The 18,413-nt window shown below is 58.6% G+C and overlaps 2 protein-coding genes across 4 annotated transcripts in view; one reads left to right on the top strand and one right to left on the bottom strand.

The window, feature by feature from the left end:
• Positions 1 to 1,699: 1,699 nt before the first annotated feature.
• Positions 1,700 to 14,231, top strand: AKTIP (AKT interacting protein). Of its 3 annotated transcripts, none has more exons than XM_037515790.2 (10): positions 1,700 to 1,814; positions 7,239 to 7,341; positions 8,326 to 8,531; positions 10,537 to 10,601; positions 10,685 to 10,785; positions 11,226 to 11,314; positions 11,391 to 11,489; positions 11,580 to 11,687; positions 12,371 to 12,431; positions 12,601 to 14,231. In XM_037515790.2, exons 2-10 carry the CDS (start codon positions 7,300 to 7,302, stop codon positions 12,706 to 12,708), a joined length of 879 nt encoding a protein of 292 aa, XP_037371687.1. In that variant the 5' UTR covers positions 1,700 to 1,814; positions 7,239 to 7,299; the 3' UTR covers positions 12,709 to 14,231. The 3 variants fall into 3 exon arrangements, with proteins under 3 accessions (XP_037371687.1, XP_037371688.1, XP_037371686.1); XM_037515791.2 differs by lacking the exon at positions 1,700 to 1,814 and adding an exon at positions 1,831 to 1,854; XM_037515789.2 differs by lacking the exon at positions 1,700 to 1,814 and adding an exon at positions 5,299 to 5,359.
• Positions 8,443 to 18,413, bottom strand: part of RBL2 (RB transcriptional corepressor like 2) — a 51,142-nt gene continuing 41,171 nt past the window's right edge. Inside the window, exons 22-23 of the mRNA XM_037515788.2 lie at positions 14,635 to 14,806; positions 8,443 to 8,776 (exon numbers count right to left, since the gene is read on the bottom strand). Coding sequence (XP_037371685.1) covers positions 14,636 to 14,806 — 171 coding nt within the window. The 3' untranslated portion in view covers positions 8,443 to 8,776; position 14,635. The remainder of the gene's footprint in view (positions 8,777 to 14,634; positions 14,807 to 18,413) is intronic.

The following is an 18,413-nucleotide window of genomic DNA, read 5'->3' as shown; positions in this document are numbered from 1 at the left end:
TTTTTCCATATGCCTGTTGGCCAGTTGCATTTCTTCTTTGGAGAAGTGGCTTTTTCGTTCTTCTGCCCAAATTTTCATTGGTTTATTTTTGTCGTGAAGCTCTTTGTGGACCCTTGCTGTCTGTCCCTGATCACATGTATGGTGTGCAGATATTTTCTCCCTTTGAATAGGATGGCCCTGTTTTCATGACTGCCTCTTCTGCTGTACAAAAGCTGTTTAGCTTGATGTAGTTAGTCCCAATTGTTGATTTTCTTCTTTGTTTTCCTCGCTTCTGGAAATGAGTCCTGAAAGTCGTTTCTGAGGTTTGTGGCATGGAGTATTTTGCCTCTATCTTCTCCTCTATATTTTATGATCTTAAGTCTTGCATCTAAGTCTTTTATCCAAGTCTTTTGACTTGATTTTTGTGTCTGGTGTAAGATGATAATCTAGTTTCTCGGGGCACGGGGCAGTCCAGGTTTCCCAGCACCGTATATTGAAGAGGCTCCCCTGGTTCCAGTGCGTGTTCTTGGCTCCTTTGTCGTAGATTAGCTGGCCGTGTCAGTGTGACTTTGTTCTGGGCTTTCAAATTGAGTCCATTGGTCTATGAGTCTGTTCTTCTTCCAATATGCTGTGTTGTTTGTTATGGTTTTGGAGGAATAGTTTTAAGCCTGGAAGTGGAATACCTCTGTTCCAGCTCCTTTTATTCGGGAGCGCTTTGGCTACTCGGGGTTTTTTGTGACTATATGAATCTCCGTATGTGTTTCATGTCTACGAGAGAGGCCACTGACATTTTCACTGGAATTTCCTTGAATATGTAAGTTACTTTGTTTTTTTTTTAAGGTTCATTTACTTATGCATACAAGAACTGGGGTACAGGCCAGAGATGCGGGGGGTGAGAGGATCCACCAGAGACAGAGCGGGGAGCAGAACAGGCAGACTGACTGAAACACACTGCTGAGGGGAGCAGCGGGCGAGACAGGAGAGGTCTGCTGCGCCATGTGGGTAGCTCCCTGGCCAGGGATCGAACTCATGCTGCAGAGGCTGCAGATTTCTTCATAGTGCAGTGCTTAACCCCTTGCGCCACCAGGGAGGCCCTGTAAGCTACTTTGCATGGCCATTCTGAGGCTGTTAATTCTTCCCATCCAAGAGCAGGGACTGTCTTTCCATTTCTTGGAGTCTTCTATTTCTTTGAACAATGCTTGATTGTTTTCCCTCGTGCAGGTCTTTCGGCTCCTTTGTCCGATTTATTACCAGGTATCTAAAATTTTTGTTGTTGTCGTAAATGGAATGACTTTCTTGATTTCTTCCTCAGGCGGAGGATGTGCCTACAGCGTGTTGGCTGGTGTTGAGTGTTGGTTTTGTCGCCTGCTCTTTTACTGGACTGGTTTTATTTTTTTAATGAGCTTTCCCGAGGATGACTTCGTGTTCTCTGAATGTTGCATCCTGTCGTCTGCGGACGACGGTCGCTTTACTTCTTTCCCAACCTGGATTCCTTCTAGGGCTCTCCTGTGCCTCATCGCCCCAGCAAGTCCTCCCAGTACTTCAGTGAAAGGCGGTGCCGGGGTGGACCCCCTTATCTTGCCCCAGATCCTGAACGGAGGCCTCTGTCCTGCACCCCTGGGAGACGCCCCCTGTGCTCGGTCACACAGGGCTTTATTATGTGGGGTGGGCGCTGCGATGGCTCTGCAGGAAGCCCAGCAGCACCCCGAGATCAGCCTGCGTCCCCGCAGGGCTGCCTGGGCCGGGGGCTGGGTGTGCGGTGCCTGCGGCTGTTCCAGAAGGAAGAGGAGGTTGAGGGCCCGGGTCCCCCGCAGCCCCGCGCCCTGCTGTGTGGGGTGAGGCAGCGGGACCCCGGCGCCCCTGGCACCCGCGGTGGTGAGCGTGGGCGGGGGGGGGGGGTGGCTGGGCCGGTTTCGGGGCAGTGCGAGTCCCCCACGCGGTCCGGAGGGGCCAGTGCGGCCAGCCCGGCGCCTCGGCGGCGAAGTCGATGTTGGCGCGGAGGCGGGTCACGGGCCTTGGGGTGAGGGCCGAGCTCCGGGGTGACTCACGGCCCGGAGGTGCCACTGCTGGGGACCGCGCCTCCGCCCCCCGTTTCTACCCAGCACGGCGTGGGGTGCGAGGGGCGCCCACGGGCCGGGCGGGGGCAGCGTCCCCCAGGCAGGCAGCCCCCCGCTTCCCGCCCGCCACCTGTCCTGGGCGCGCACCCCCTGCTCCCCGGAGGACCAGAGACCCCCTGGGCTTCTCGGCGACTCCCCGAGAGCCCTGCACCCCTAGGGCTCGGGACTCGGTGGGGGGTGCGCGGGCAGATGCCCGCGGCCCGGATGGGGAGCGAAGCCGAGGCTGGAGGGGCCCGGGGGGGGCGGGGGTCACGGCCTCCGAGCGGGCTCCCGGGCAGCACCCAGGGGTGCCCCAGCCTCAGGGACGACGTTTCCCGCGAGTCTGTCCCCGTCGAGTACACCGCGTGTTCACACCCGCCCGAGGGGGGCTGAGTGCGTGCAGGGGGTGACCCGCAGGACGCGGGCGGGATAAGCCGGGCCTTCCCCGGGGCCCGCCAGAGGGCGCGCGGCCTGCACGGGGAGCAGGGCGGGGTCTCAGGGGTCCCCCGCCCCAGCCGCGCCTTTCTCGCCGCAGCCGCCTGGGGCGGCCCTGGGGGACGGGGGGTGGGGGGGGGTACCCGGGCCGTCCAGTGACACCCGCAGGTCAAACAAGCGCGCGGAGAGCAGCGCCGGCGCTGCGGGGCGCACGCCCGCCTGGAGGCCCAGGGCTTGGGGTCCACCCGCACCCGCGCGCCTTCCGGCCCCGTGTCCTCCCCGGCACAGCGATGGGGGTCGGGCGCTCGTTGCGCCCCGGGAGGCGGGTGTCCTCGGCGGGCGGGCGGGCGCCGGTGCAGCCTGAACTGCCGCCCGGAGTGGGGGCCGGAGCCCCGCGCTCCCCTCGCTCCGCGGGCGCCGTCGGGGTCCCGCAGCCGGGGTGGCGGCGGCTCAGCCCAGGCGCCCCGGGGGCGCGTCCAGCTGCGGATCAGGCGCTGCCCAGGTCCGGGGCCCCGGGGGCGCGGCCGGGGCGCGGCCGGGGCGGGGGCACCACGCCGCGTCAGGCTCCGCGGAGAGGGGCGCCCCCTGTGCGCGCCCGCACCGGGCGCGGGTCCGTCGGGGCTCGCAGCCGCGGGCCGTCCCGGGCGAGGAGCCGGGACCCGGGTGGGGGCTGGACGCGGCGCGGGGAGCAGCCGGACGGGGCTTGCCCGCCCCCCGAAGCCCCCCACGCCGAGGCCACGTCCACCTCGACTGCGGCCTGGCGGGGCCCGCCCCTGCCCGAGCACCCCCCCCGCGCCCCCGGCGGGTCGCCGGGTGAGACCCGGGGCTCATTTCGGGTCGTCGACGCTTCTGTCATTTCTGGGGAGCCCCTGGGAAAGGCGCCTCGTGCTCGTCTTGGCGGGAAATCACCCGCTTCGGCTCCGCGGACGCTCGTGCGCCCCCGCGGGGGAGGGCGGCGCCCTGGGTCTCTGCACGCGCGGGCACACGCGGGGCACAGACACGGGGCACAGACACGCGGGCACACGCGGGGCACACACATGGGCACACACACGCGGGCACAGACACGGGGCACACGCGGGGCACACACACGCGGGCACAGACACGGGGCACACGCGGGGCACACATACGGGCACACACGTGGGCGCACACACATGGGCACACGCGGGGCACACACGCCGTCCCCACCCAAAGGAAACTATGGAACAATCGGCTCAGGAGACGCGGACGCGCGGCTCTGCCCCCACGCGGAGGACCTGGCGGACCAGGGTCACACCTTTCGGGCGCACGTCGCCCGCCTCCAAAGCGCCCCCAGGCTGCTGCGGCGCCCCCACTTTGTTCCCGAACCCCAACGCCCCTGGCAGTTCCGTCTGGGGTGGTTTCGGTCCGGGTGTGTCGGCTCCTTGGTGTGTCTCCCGGACGGGTCCCCGAGAGGCCGGCCGGGGTGCGCCGGCCGGTCGCCAGCCTGGGGGTGCGGTTCGGGGCCTGCCCCTCGCGAGACCCCCCCCCCCCGCTTAGCCGCGCCCCGCGGGAAGCCCCCCCCCGCCGCGGGGGTGAGCGGGGCCCTCCGGCCCGGGACCCTGACGGCCAGGAAGCGGGGCGCCCGCACCCGCGGCCGGGGCTGGCTCCGAGCGGGCAGGGGCGCCGGGCGCGGCCGGGCCCGGGGGGCGCCGCAGGGCAGGAGGACGCGGCTCGGGGGGTTTCCCGCGGGAGGAGGTCGGCGCCGAGGGACCCGGGGCGCGAGGGCTCGGCCGCCGCCCTTCTGGGGGACCTTCGGGGAGACCCTTCGGGGAGACCTTCGGGGGACCCTTCGGGGAGACCCTTCGGGGGGACCCTTCGGGGAGACCCTTCGGCGGGACCCTTCGGGGGGACCCTTTGGGGAGACCGTCGCGAGACCTCACAGCGGCCGGACCTGGCCGGGGGTAGCTCTCTCGGCGCATGAGGCGTGCAGGGGAGTGGGGGGGTCGGGGGTGGGGGGTGAGGGTTCCCGGAGGCGGCGCCCCGCGGGCAGCTCCCGTCGGGTCTGGACGGTTCCGGGGAACCTGACCGGCGACGGCGGGGGGCCCTCACGGGTGTCCCCGACCAAAGCGAAGGGTGCGGGGTGAGGCGGTGAAGCGGCTGCTAGCGTCGGGGCCGGGCTGCGGGGGTCCGGCAGGCCGGGGGGGGGGTCCGGCAGGCCGGGGAGGGGGCGGGCTGCGGGGGGGCCGGCGGCGGGGCCTGCATGAGGCCAGATCCCTGCGCCGCCCGCCCCGCCCGCCTCGGCCCCCCTGGCTTCCCGGCGCCCTGGACGTTCGCGCCGCGAGCTCCCCCGCCGGCTCTGCCCACCCGACGCCCCGCGGACGCCCCGGGCCCCCGTCCGGCCACGCCCCTCCCCCCCCACCACGGGAGCGCAGTGCGGCCGGAGCCGCCCGGGCCCGGCTCCCTGCGCCGCCGCAGAGGTCACGCCAGCCCGGAGGCGAGTCTCCATGGTGACGGGCGGACGCCGCGGCCAATGACGTCCGGGGCGTGTTTGTTTCCTCCTCCGCCTCCCGGCAGCGCTTCCGCGACGGACGGGTCACGCCGCGCGCGGCTACGTAGGGGGCGGGCCGAGAGCCGCCCCACCCCGCCGGGCGGGTCTGATTGGCCGGCGGGAGTGCGGCCCGCCCCCCGCCCCCGGAAGGGCGTCGTTGACGAGCAGGCGCGGCAGCCACTGGCGCGGGGAGCTGGGCGGAAGCGCCGGCCCGGGGGCGGGGCGGGGCGGAGCCCGGACGGAGCAGGGAGGGGCGGGACGCGGCGGGCCGGCGGCGCTGCGGCCGGAGATGCTGTCGGGCCGCGCGGGCGCGTAGTGCGGGGCGCGCCGCGCCGAGGCCGAGGTGAGCGGCGCCGCCGGGCGGGCTGCGGGCGGGCGAGGGCCGCGGAGCCCCGCGCGCCGGCCGCCGGCGTCCCGGCCGGGCAGTTGTCGGCGCGGCCGGGCGCTCCGACCCGGGCGCGGCGGGCGGGGGCGGGGCGGGGCCGGCACCTGTGCGCGCTCGGCACCTGCGGCGCGGCCGCCCCGGGCAGGGCCGGGCCGGGCTGGGCCGTGCGCTCGCCGCCCGGAGCCCCCTGCGGCCGGTCCCGCACCCCGGCGGGGGGGGGCGCCCCGGGGCCCCCAGCGCCCCGCCGTCGAGGGGCGCCCGCCGCCCGGCCCGCGCCTGGCCTCGCCCGAGACAGGTTTGTCCGGATTCGGGGCGCGCGCGGAGCTGGCTGCGCCCCGGGCCAGCCCGGCTGCTGCGTCTCCTCCGGGCCGCCGGGAGCCCGCCCGGGGCCGCGGGGGCGCGCGGCGCGGGGAGGCGCTTTCCGTGTCCAGCCCGGACGGGGCGGTCGGACAGGTCCGGGCGGCCGCCTCGGCCCTGCGGCCCGGGCGCGTCGTGTTTGCGCGCAGACTCGAGCCGGTTCCCGGAGCGGGACGGCCGGGCCCGGCGCCGGCGCCAGCTGGGGGGCCCGGGCCGTGCGTCCTGCGGGCGGGCCGGGGAGAGGGGCCGGAGTCGCCCCGGGCGGAGCTGGAGGCGCGCGGCGTAGGCCCTGACCCCCGAGCAGGCAGGAGGGGCCGCGGGCGAGCGCGGACCCTTGGGTAGAGCCGCGGACTCGCCCTGGGCTGGGCTTGCCGGGCTGGTGGTAGCTTAAGTGCCCTGAGACTTTAACTCGCCCTGGGCTGGGCTTGCCGGGCCGAGCAGGTGGCGGGACCCGAAGGGCCGCCTTCCCCCGGCGCGGCTGAGCGCCCGCCCCCCACCCTTGCTGCCCAGCGGCCGTCGGTGCCGCCGTCCCGGCGCGAGAGCGCGGCCCTGCCCTGCTTCTCACCCGCGGGCCGGGCGGGGGCGGGCCCTCGCAGAGAGGACGAGCCTCTGCCGGTGGGGCCCCCGGGGGTGAGCCCGCCCCAGGCGCGGAGAGCCTGCCAGCCCCTGCTCCTCCGGCCGTCTGTGCCGCAGGCAGCCTCGGTCCGGGCCTCGCGGGCCGCTTCTCGCTGCTGCCGCCCTCGTGTTTCCAGCCAGCGACCCCCTGACTTTGTGGCCTCCGAGACGCGCCTTCTGAGCCGGCCTCCTGGGGAACCTGCGTTCCGGCCTGTGCGCTCCTGCCGGCGGCCCCTGGCCGTGGCCGCGGCGCTGTCCAGCCCGAAGCTGGAACCGGAGCCGGCGGCCCGCCCCCGGCCTGTGTGCGGGCCTCCGGGCCCGCGGCCGCTGGGGAGCCCACTTCGCACTCAGGACGGCTCGGCAGAGACGCCCTGGGTCTGGCCCGCGCACCTGCGCCTCCCGCGGCCCGGCCCGGAGCGGGCGCCGTGGGGCGCGGGGACGGCGCGCCCTGCCCCGGCATCGTGCCCGGCCGCCCTGCGCGCCTGTGTCCCCTGCGCTTCCGGCCCAGAGCTGACCCCGCCATGGGCGGTTCTGAATCCCGGTTCTGAATCCCGGCCAGACTCCAAGTGGGGAGAAGGAGGAGCCTGGCGGACGCCCCCGCGCCCCTCCGCGGAGCAGCTCCGCAGCCCGCCCGTCCTGCTCCCCTGTCTCTGGCGAGCCCTCTCACCCCCAGCCTCGCTCTCTGGCCTTTTCTGCACAAATAAATCTTTTTAAAAAAGAGAAAAGGAAAGAGAGAGGAGTCCGGGAGGGAAGGGTCCGAGGGGCCCGCGTGTGGCGCCCTCCCGCCGCGCGGACAGCCATGCCATGCAGCCCGCGTCTGGCTCTGACCTGGCGTGGGGGGCCCCGTCTTCCCATCTGTTTGAAGGTGAAGTGACTCTGGAGGAAGCGTTTGATGACAGACCCCTGGACTTCTCGGAGGGCGCGTTATGAACCCTTTCTGGAGCATGTCTGCAGGCTCCGCGCGCAAGGTAGGTACAGGGGCTGCGTGGGGAGGGAGCCAGAGGAGGGTGGAGGGCAAAATGAATTCTAGGAAGTTGCTATCACGGAAATAAAACCTGTTTTTCCTAGTTTAGGGTTAGGGTTAGAGAAGTTGTTCTGTCCGTGGCAGTTCGTTCTGTCCATGGCACGGCTGTGCGGCCATGCAGTCTCGCGTGAGGCTCCCACTGTGAAGTTTAGTTTTTAATAAACTACAAGATCCCTGTTAGAGGAGCCTTGGGCTGCTCAGCCACAGCAGACCTTGAATTTTCCTTGAGAAAAAGGCTGGTTTGTAATTGTAAAAATAATAATTTCCACTTTAGGCTAGATGAAATATGTACACAGAAAGAAAGTCCATGTTACCCATAATTCCACCCTAGAGATTACCATTAGTAATCACCTTTTTAGGTATTTTTAATACAGCTAATTAAAAAGCTTTGGCCGGGCTTGCGCAAGATGGGGCTCAGGAGATGGTAATTAAGTCTGTGACTCACTTAGACCTTTGTCCGCGGCCGCATGAGTGTGCGCTGGTGGCCAGTGCGTGCAGCTACGCCTCCTGCTCCGGGCCAGGTCAGAACCGCGGGGGGGCGGCCCAGAGTGACTTCATCCCCTTCACTCTGCTGTCAGCCCCTCCACTGCCTAGTTGGAGCTTCTCAGCGCCCAGGTGCCGGGCCGCCTCCCGTCTGCGGGCTAACTGCTCAGTAACCCCTCGCCCTCCTTGTGGGGCCGCCAGGAGAAACCATCCCTTACTGCCGCTCGGGTCCTGGAAACACTGACTTTATTGCCTAGAGGATGCAGGTAGCGAGGGCGCTCCGGAGCTTCAGGGGCTGCGGCTCCTCCGCTCTGGGTCGGTCGTGCCTGCAGCTCGTGGCCGAGGGCGTCCTTGCGAGAGGCGCTCGCCTCGCGGAGGGCGAGGGCTGGGAGAGCCAGACCTGGGAACCACCCTAACGAGCGTTCCCATGACTCCACCTCAACAGCGATCTGAGGGCGACGAGAAGGCGCTGACGGGGGACGTGAAGACCAGCCCTCCGCGCGCCGCCCCGAGGAAGCAGCTGCCTTCTGTCCCCAAGAACGCTCTGCCCGTGACGAAGCCCGCGTCCCCTGCCCCGGCAGCGCCGCCGACCAATGGCACGCACGCGTCCTACGGCCCCTTCTACCTGGAGTACTCGCTTCTGGCCGAATTGTAAGTTGGCGGCGGAGCACTGGCGCTAAGTTGCGAGGACTCTTTCAGGCCACAGACGACACGTCTCCCGGGAGACCGCGCGGGCCTGGTCATCCTGCAGCTCAGACCCGGCCCCACCGGGGCGAGCCGCAGTGTGGCGCGATGGGGGCTTTTCTGGCGGTGGACTCTGATGGCGCTTGAGGGGCGGCCCACGTGATCCTTCCCTCAGTGTCAGGGCTCTGAGGCAGATGGTCTGCACCGCCTGTCTGTTTGGGGAGGAAACGGAGGAGACCAAGATGGACTGCAGACCCGGGTGGGTCAGCGACTTAAAACTTAGTTTTGGTCATGCGTGTAGGAGATGAGGAATTCACCTGAGGAGTTTGTCGCGCTCCCCCCGGCCTTGCCCGCTAGACTGTCTCTCCCTCCCTGGGCCTGCGGAGGAGGAGGCCTGTCTCCGCTGGTTATGAGCCAGCGGGAAGCTCCTGCTGCCGGTCCCCCTATCCCCAGAGGTGGCCCCAGTAGGCAGAGGGCAGGTGGTCCTTCTTGCGGGGCAGTGAGTGACAGTGCGGAGGCCACTGTCTGGAAAACTCGGAGGCGGACTGAAGCTGCTGCATGTATGTGAAGGCTTAGCAAACCCCCAGAGAGGGGATTTGAATTACTCTGTCTGGCCCCCAAAGGCAGAACCAGTCAGTTATAGAAAAAAATCTCAAGATTTGGACCCTGTGTACTTAAGAACTTGAGCAGTTGCAGAAGACGGAAGTGGGGCCGAGTGCGGGTGTCTGAGGTGAGGGGAGCGTCTGCAGGCCGCGGTGACACAACGCAGTGCCACGACGCAGCGCCCGCCGTGGAGGGGGCCCTTAGGAAGGAGCGTAGATGCCATTTGATAAGTTACTGAAGAGTTTGGAGAAACTGTAACTTCAATGACTGTAGAATCCTTTGTAGATGTTGTTTCAGAAGCGCCCAGGCCCCCATCCTGTGCGGGTGTTTCCTGGTCTGAGGCCGCAGGCGCTCAGCCGGGCGTGAACTGGTATTGGGGTCCCCCTGGCTTTAGAATGAAGGCCTGTGTCTGGGCCTGGGCAGCGAGCTGGAAAGGCATCTGTTGTGGCCTCAGGCTGCTGTTCGTGTTAGGACACAAAATTGCCTTTCTGGCAAACTCGTTGTGGTGGATACACCTGCCAGCCTCACTGCGAGTTGCATCAGAAGTGGGATGACTATGTTAAAGTGGTTGAAAATGAGTAAGAAGGCCATGAAAACAGTCACTGAGGCCCAGTAAGGGGCGTCTCAGCAAAACTCCGCCTGGCAGGCTGTGTATGCTCAGGCTCTGGGTCGGCAGCAGCCCCCACTCAGGCTCAGCTCTAGGGGCAGAGCAGAATGGCTGTCGGTGGGGTGACTGGGTCCCCGAGGAGCCTGGGCAGCCTGGGTGTGTGTTCTCGCCACGTCTTTCACGCAGCCCACGGAGTTCATCTGACTTGGGGGTGAGAGCACCCAGCATGAGAGACTCGCCCGACACCTGCCTTCCCCACCGCAGTGCAGAACCGGACAGCCTCTGCCCGTGGTCAGTGTTCAGGCTGAACCGGACCCTGGGTCCGCACAGTTCCATGGAATTTTAATTCTAAGCTACCTGGCCTTGTGTTTAAAAGTGGCTTCTGAATGTGTGTGGGTGACATCTGCACTCAGATTTAATGTCCAAAACTTCAATTAGCTTGCATTGTTCAGAATTGCCTGCGGCTTGGCGTCCCAGATGCTTTGGAGCAGTTGGTTTCTGAGCGCAAACTTGCGTCTTTGTGTGTCCATGTTTGCCCTCCGTTTTTAATCTGGGACCCTTTTTGGGGGCCAGGTGTTACTGTGCGCTTGTGTCACGCAGCCCTCAGTGGGTGGCAGGCAGGGCCAGGCAGGAGGCCGCACTGACCTGGCTTATGCAGGCAGGGCCGCCGCGGCCCTGGAGCCAGTGTTCCCCTTCGGAAAAGGAGCGTGGGACAGCCAGCACGCGTCCCCCCGCCGACGTCACTCTCCGCTTGTGTTCCAGCACTCTGGTGGTGAAGCAGAAGCTCCCGGGCGTCTACGTGCAGCCGTCGTATCGGTCGGCGTTAAGTAAGACACTTCACTGTTCCTCTGTAGCTCGTTGGGCTCCTTGACCACCCACCTAAGGCTCAATGGTGCTGGTTTTTCCGCAGTGTGGTTCGGCGTGATCTTCATCCGCCACGGGCTCTATCAGGACGGCGTGTTCAAGTTCACGGTCTACATCCCTGACAACTACCCTGACGGCGACTGTCCGGTGAGTGGGCGAGCCGGGTGCGGTGTGGCAGGTGAGGCGGGCGTGGCAAGCGCTGACCATGTGTCGCTTCTCTCCTGACCGAGTAGTTAGTATTTGGATGATTTCAGTTTCCAAAGCGTCTCTTTGCTCAGTGGTCTTTCAAGGGTGTTGGTGCTGCTTGCTCTGCCACGCCCGTCTCTGCCTGTAGCTTTACTTCACCGCTCAGAGGCCGGAAGGGACTATGGCCTAACCTTGTGGACAGCCCTTGCCGTGCTGTGGTAGAGGAAGGGACTTCCCCCCCCTCTGGCTGCAGAATTTAGTTTTACAGGAAAAGGTGAAAGTAGTTGGGGAGCCCTCGAGGCAGCGCTCTGGGTTGACATGGGTCGGCTTCCCCGAGGCCTCGGATGACGGGTCTCCTGAGGCCTCTGCCGCTGTTGCAGCTCGTCTGTCTTTACCTGCAGCGCCTGGTGTTTGATATCCCTGTTTTCCACCCGCTCGTGGACCCCGCCTCGGGTGAGCTGGACGTGAAGAGAGCCTTTGCAAAATGGAGGTCAGTAAATGAGCGTTTCCGGTGGCGAGGGGCGTCGGCCAGCGCGCCATCAGTCAGCAGCCATGTTTCCCTTTAGGCGGAACCATAACCACATCTGGCAAGTGCTGATGTACGCGCGGAGAGTTTTCTACAAGATCGATACGGTGAACCCCCTAAACCCAGAAGCTGCAGTACTGTACGTCACTGCTTTATTATTTCAGATAAGTTCGACGTTGCAGCCGAGCGCATTCTGTTGGTAACTTTGTGATTTAAACTTTTAACACAGGTATGAAAATGACGTTCAGCATTTTAAAAATAAAGTGGTGGACAGTGTGAAGGTATGCACTGCGCGTTTGTTTGACCAGCCTAAAATTGAAGACCCCTACGCCATCAGGTAAGCGCTCCCCGCCGAGGTCTGCATTCTGCTGCAGGTTGGGTGGGGCTTCGACTGGGTTTAGAAGGCAAGTTCACCAGCTGGTAGCTCACAGTCTTTATAACTTGACAGCTCACTCCCTGATCCCTCTCTGGCTCTTTCCTCAAACAGCTTTACACAAGGGCACGCTGCGTCAGCAGCAAGCTACTTGGCGTCTTTGGTTTCCTTCAGGGTCTTTGTTGTGAACCTTCATCTGGGGGTCAGGACTTACCTTTTCAGTTGGCTGTTTTAAGTCAGAGCCCTTCTTAAGCTGCCCTAGTCCCCTCAGCCTGGTGGCCAGGGGGCTGAGAAGTGGTTTCTCTGGCACTGTGACCCTGGGTCTGGAGGAGGGCTGGGGAGGCGGCGGCACATGGACATCCACTGGCTTTGGGGACTCTTAACAATTACTGTACCATCCTAACACTCGTGCTGCGGGGGCTGCTGTGAGGCTTTGGTGGGCCAGGCCGTGTGAAGTGTGCTATGAAGGACAGTCCTGTGAGAAAACCACTTGGGTACCATCTAAAATCTCCACCTAATGACCGCTCTGGGAACGTACTGGTCTTTGTGAGGTTTCGTTAGGGGAACTGGCTTGAATGTTGAAAGGCGGACGTAGTGCACAGTCAGTGGGCCAAAAGCAGTGCTTTAATGTTTGTCTCTTCCTGAAGCTTCTCTCCGTGGAACCCTTCTGTGCATGACGAAGCCAGAGAGAAGATGCTGACTCCCAAAGTAAGCGGAGAACCACTTGCCCATCTCTCACAGCTGCTCTCTAGCTCCCTTCTGAAATGATTTCCCTGGAGACAGTTCACGTGCCAGTGACTTTTTGGGAAACGAGGTTGGCGGTGCTAACAGTCTCCTCATCAGTGTTTTCTTATTCTGTTTTTCTGATTGTGCCCAGAAGTCTGAAGAGCAGCACAATAAAAGCGTTCACGTTGCTGGCCTGTCGTGGGTAAAGCCCGGCTCGGTGCAGCCTTTCAGTAAAGAAGAGAAAACAGGAGCCACTTAGGAGCTGGTGACCCGTGCACCACGCACTTTCCTGCTGGACTCTGGCCTAGCACAGCTGACCGGCGGCAGAGGCCCGCCTGTCCGGGGAGTAAACGGCTGAACAATGACTGCTGTCGTGTTGTCCGTAGATGCTTAGGTTCTAACAGCAACTTTGGAAACCTCTTTAGCGCGCCACTCTGCGCGCGTCTCCAGGGTGGTTCTCTAGCTCGGTACTCCAAGTCTCTGGGGTCCTTGAGGCTTAAGTATTTTCCTGAATATAATGCTAAAGGTAAGTTGCATTCCTTTAAACTAATGAGCGTAGCGTCCGGCACTAGCGAATGACTTTTGAACCGGCGGTTTCGGTTGGACATGAGTTAGGATGTGGAGGGAGGAGATCAGGTTCCATAGCGATTAGCACTTTGAACCTCAGTCTTCAGCCTCTGTCTTACTGATTTACAAACTGCTGTCACTGAGGTACATGTTAGGTGGGTGAGAGGAAACCAGAAAACTGTTCATAGTTTTGTTTTTTTTTTTTAAAGCAAATTACTTACTGTATTTTTTTGGCAGGAGGGAGAGAACGCGTTAAAACGGTTTCTAATGAAGTCAAATATTTAAAATGATGAATGATTAATGTGTTTTGTAGAGACAAAATAAACCAATAAATGATTGTTCTTTGTCATTTATGCAGGAAAGTAAGTATCCTTTTCTCAGTGTAACTAAGCAAAGATTAATTTATAAATGCTTTATTGAAAAATACACTTATTTTCATATAAAATTACAGTAGCAGTAAGTATCTTGAGAGTTTGTATAAATATTTTTGCAGAACACTATTCTAATTGAACAGTGTAACTTCCATGTTTCTTTTAGAGCAATATGAAGTTACCTAGTAACTCTGTTTATACTGATTCAATTTACAATTGAATTTTCTCCCTAATAAGATTATTCATTCAACTTTAAAACTGCTAGAACAATAGTGATTAATAAATGTGTATATATAGATAATTCAATGGCTGTTAAATAACGTTTTCTAATTTGTAGAAATGGTACTATGTACTAATAAAAACCTAAATTCACCAACCTATTTTAAACTGCTAGAACACACTCAAGATATTTTTAAATGTTTTAAATATATCCTCTTAATAGACACCTGTCTTTTGGACAGCTACCTCCTAAAAGAAGAGGTCATCATTTTTCATATTAATCTCCTAATTCAACTTGATTTAAAATCACTACCTGGCCATCTGACCCTGCACAACAGCAGAGCTTCGGAGAATCTAAAACACATGCCCAAAAGGTGGCCCCTGGGGCAGTAACAGTTTGTAAAAAGTACAAAAGCACTAAGGAAGATACTGTCGAGCTTAGAAGTTACGTTTACATTAGAAGTTTTATACTACCAAGGTTCACATTGTAGAAAGTGCCATTGCGATATACAGCAAAATCTGGGTTACAAAACCATGCTTCTTCCAGCCCTAAAGTGCCACTTCCTGACCACACTCACAAGCACAGGGCCCACGGGCCGTGCCCAGTAGGAGGGGCGGGGAGGAGCCGGGGCTCACCGGGCCTAGGACCTGGGTGCCGGGGCGCTCTTGCTAGTGTGTGAAGGGAATGCAGTAACCTCACTCCTACCAAGTGTTTTAGGATACAAGACCTGGTTTTCGTTTTGCTTTCCACAGACAGCCAGCAGCAAACTGCAATCAGGTCCAATGTTGGGGCGTGGCAGCAGGCGCCTTACACCTCTCTCTGACCACGCCTTGTTCCCTGCAGTGTTTGTAAAAGCTTTGCAGGGAGTTAAAGATCCTTGATGGCAAGTGCTGAATGGTAGGAAAGAAGCCGGTTGGGAGGAGTAAAAAAATACCCTAAGGACACCGGAAGGACTGAGGAGAGCCCAGCATCCAGCGTGCGTGAAAGGCTGCTCTGCGGGAGGAAAGGGCGTCGTGATGCGACTGACCTCAGTGGGCGCCCCGGTCATTAGCCACGTCCTGGAGTCGGCGCAGTAAGGCAGAGTGATTTTCTGGGCAGATTCTTTTTGCGGGCGATTCACTTCCATCTTCCAGAAGAATCCCTCTTTTTTTGGTTGGCGTTTCTCCTGTCCGTATCATGCTGTTAATTTCCCGCAGTCTCTGTAGTGGGAGGGGAGGGGGGAGAAAATACACATTTTCAAATGTTGCTCCGTACAGTTCAGCGTTAAGTCAAAAAACCTCTTAATGTGAGTTTAAGCAGTTTCCCTTGAAGAGTTTGAACATTTCATAGGGATGAGAATTACGTTTTATATTCCAGTTTTATTCTCAGCTGGCTGAAACTGATGCCTGAGGTGAAGGTAGTTTTTTTCTTTTTTCCTTTCAAGCTTCAGAGGTGATTTTGATGGATACTGATCCACAGTATAAGTTTTCACAAAGTTGTAATATAAATTTTATAATAGTCATAGAGTAACACTTGGCTGTATTGTATATTTGCTTCTACAGCTCTACATCTCTTTTAAAAAGATGGCATGATTTCATGACTCTTTGCAGTCTAGTGTTACATCCTGTTCAGCAACCACTGAAAGACTTTCACAGGAGAAGTGAGCCTTCATTCCTTAAGGCAGCCGCTGCAGGTACTCTGTTAGAACAATCTGGAATGTACAAGGTCAGTTATGTGTCAGCCTTGGGAGAACTGAGAGAAGAGCTCACCCAGGAACGCCAGGCGAGAACTCAGCAAGCTGCTGGGGACGCCATCACGCACGGGCCTTCAGCGTTTTCTCCAAAGTCCCAAGTCAGTTGGCACATTATTTCCTGGTAATCTGTGGGCTAAATTTTTTTTCACCTGCTGCCCGATTGCCTGCTCTTCCTTATGGGGTGCACGCTAAGCACGGTCACAGGCATTCACTGTAGGAGACTTCAAAGTGAGGAAGTAGGAAAAACACCTCTGTGGCCACAGACCACCCCCCAGCAGCTTCAGCTAGCCTGAGACCTTGACCTTTACCCTCATTCATTTCTCGTCCTCCAGATTGTTTTAAAGCAAATCCTAGACATATCTTCTTCATGACGTTTTTATCTTTATTTGAAATAAAGAACATTGGTGATTTTATTTAAAAACTCAGAAAGCTTTATCACCAGCACAGGTACCTTCTCAAATCTTGGCCATATAAAACAAGCTTCCCTTTGGCCCTAACCCTACCCTGCATTTGCTATCTCTAGTCTCCCACTTGAAAATTCCTTACATTGTTACTTGTGCACATTGTGTGTTCTTTGCATATGTGTATTATTACGTGGCGTATTATAGTGTATAACCGTCTACCTTAATCTACATAGCACATTAATATACAGCAACATACATTTGTGCAGCGCATCATTGTGTTACTAATTTATATATTCAATATATACATGATAGTTGAAACACAAAAAAATTTATTCCCAAAAAATTCATACAGAAGAAACCTAGACTTCCTGCCCTTACCTGGTCTGCAGGGACACGATTTCATTCACTAAACAAATCAGGCAGCCCTGTGCTCTGCTCTTCCTAGGCCCACACTTACTAGAAATGTAACGTCTATTGTGAGGTCCCACAAAACTTAAAGTGGCATATTGCGTGTACTGTCAGGTGCCATTTGGAAAATTTGTTTAGTTGAGATCGTGGCTCTGAGTGCCCCTCAGTAATATATATATGAACCACACCTCTTCACCGCTGCATAGCATGTCTATACCTGTATCGTGGCTTAATCCCCTACTCGTGTTATTTCCACCTAATATTTAATACTCTAAATAATGCTACCAACACTTACACCCAGCAGGCCGTCCCAGCCCACGGACAATGATGCCCTGGTTAAGTGTTGGGAATAATCAGTCATCCTGACTGACCTTGTGGTAGCTGCTAATTCTCTTCTCCTGGTAGTGTAAGTATCAGGACAGTCTAGGCTGGGTTTAGACCCACGGTACTTACTGCCTTGTACTAAGCATCCTTGATCTTGGCTCCCTTGGCCACCTGTAGTCACTATGACAGCTTCTCCAGCAACGTTTATTGGAGGAACTCCCAATTCTATGCTAAAATTGTTTTGAAATCGCGTTTTGAAATCGCTCCAGAGAGTGATAATGTGCAGACAGGACTGAAAACCCCTGGTCTGGATACATGACCTTACTTTTGCGCAAAATAATTCTTAACGGTTTATGTGCAGTGAATTTCACCCTCTCCAGTGCATAGCTTTGCGTGTTTAGCTGGTCATGGAACCCCACGGTGAGGTGGGTGGCGCCTCTGCCCGTGCCCAGTGCTCAGCCCCACAGCCATGGCCCATGGTTTTGTCTTTACCAGATGCTGCAGAGACGGAATCAAAGCGGCCCCTGAACCCAGCATCTTTCACATATACACAGATTCGTCTGAGGTTCGTCTCTGTCCCCGAGTGTTGTGTTTTGTGGCCAGGCGGTGGCATGCTTTCTGGGTGTACCGCAGAGTTTGTTGATTGACCAACTGAGGGGCATTTGGCTGCTTCCTACTTTTTGCCAGTTAGTTAATAATGTTACAGATACCCACCGCATGCTTTCGTGAGAAGCTAAGTTTTCATTCCACTTGGGTAAACCCCCAGCAGTGTGATTTTACAAGAAACTACCAAATTACTTTCCAGGTACGTTCTGCTGTGCTGTCTGCATTCTAAATAGCAGTCCCATGTGCTCCAAACCAAGGCCGCAGATTGTTACTGCCAATCTGAAGAGTTATTCTGTATAGGTGTGTAATGGGTAAAATGTGTTCAGATCTTTCACCGACTTGTAAATGTGGTTAGTTTCCCTAAAGTTCTGAAAATCCTTCTGTGCAGTAGCTACAAATCCCTCAAAGACAAGAGTTTTGTAAAATTTCTCCTGTCTGTGGCTGGCTTTTCTGTGTTCTTCAGTAGCTTTAATAGAGCAGTTCTTGCCAAGTCTGATGAGATCGCATTTCTATCGTATGGCCTGTGCTGCTGCTCTATGAAGTATTTTGGTGTAACCCATGTTCACAAAGGTTTTCTCGTAGACGTCATGTAATCTGAGGTGTTCCATTTAGAGTTCGTTTTAGGCTCACGTCCTCGTGTAAGTGCACCCTTGCTACAGATGGGTAGCCAGCTGTTTCCACGGCCATCTGCTGAGAAGGCTGCCCTTGTCCACTCTGCTCTTGCACTTTGGTGAGACTCAGTTACCTGTGCGCGGGCTCCGTGCCTGGCCGCTCTCGGGCTGTGCCTGTGTCCTCGCCCAGCGCCGCCGTCATGGGAGACCCTGTTTTGATTCCTTTGCAATTTCATATAGATTTTGGATTCTACATATAATTCTGGGATTTTGACAGGAATGAATTCATTGAATTTATGGATTAGTGGGATACTGTTTCCAATTCATGAATGATCCTGTTTTCCGTTTTCTTAGTCTGAGTCCTCGCACCAAGGGTTAACTATCTCGTACATCTGGGGTTAGCAAATGAAATACTCAGGAACCAGTCTGCGGTCTTTTAATTTTATACAGAAGTTGTTGCAGTAAACTTTGTAGCTGGTCGGTGGAGACAATTTCATTTCTTGCTTTCCTACTCATCTCCCACACTCGCTTTTCTCACTTGACCTCGGCCCTCCACCCTTCTTTTTCCTCTCTGCCTCACTCCTCTACTGTTCTCCCTCTGTGTGTTTCTCCTTTTCCCTCTGTTGCTCGCTGCTTACCACTGTCGCTCATCCGCCTCCTTACCCCTCTCACTTTCTCTGCACTCTCTCCGTTCCCACCTCTCCACCTCCCCCCATCTCTC

This window comes from Talpa occidentalis, unplaced genomic scaffold (genome assembly GCF_014898055.3).
Source record: "Talpa occidentalis isolate TD23 unplaced genomic scaffold, MPIMG_talOcc4v2.1 talOcc4.17, whole genome shotgun sequence".
NCBI lineage: Eukaryota > Metazoa > Chordata > Mammalia > Eulipotyphla > Talpidae > Talpa > Talpa occidentalis.
This window is presented reverse-complemented; position numbering and strand designations above follow the sequence as displayed.

Excerpts from the sequence above, each read along its gene's own strand:
- AKTIP (XM_037515790.2), top strand. The coding sequence starts at position 7,300 with ATGAACCCTTTCTGGAGCATGTCTGCAGGCTCCGCGCGCAAG. Across the intron at positions 10,786-11,225 it reads ACCCTGACGGCGACTGTCCG|CGCCTGGTGTTTGATATCCC; the intron begins GTGAGTGGGCGA and ends CTTTACCTGCAG. Across the intron at positions 12,432-12,600 it reads AGAAGATGCTGACTCCCAAA|AAGTCTGAAGAGCAGCACAA; the intron begins GTAAGCGGAGAA and ends GATTGTGCCCAG.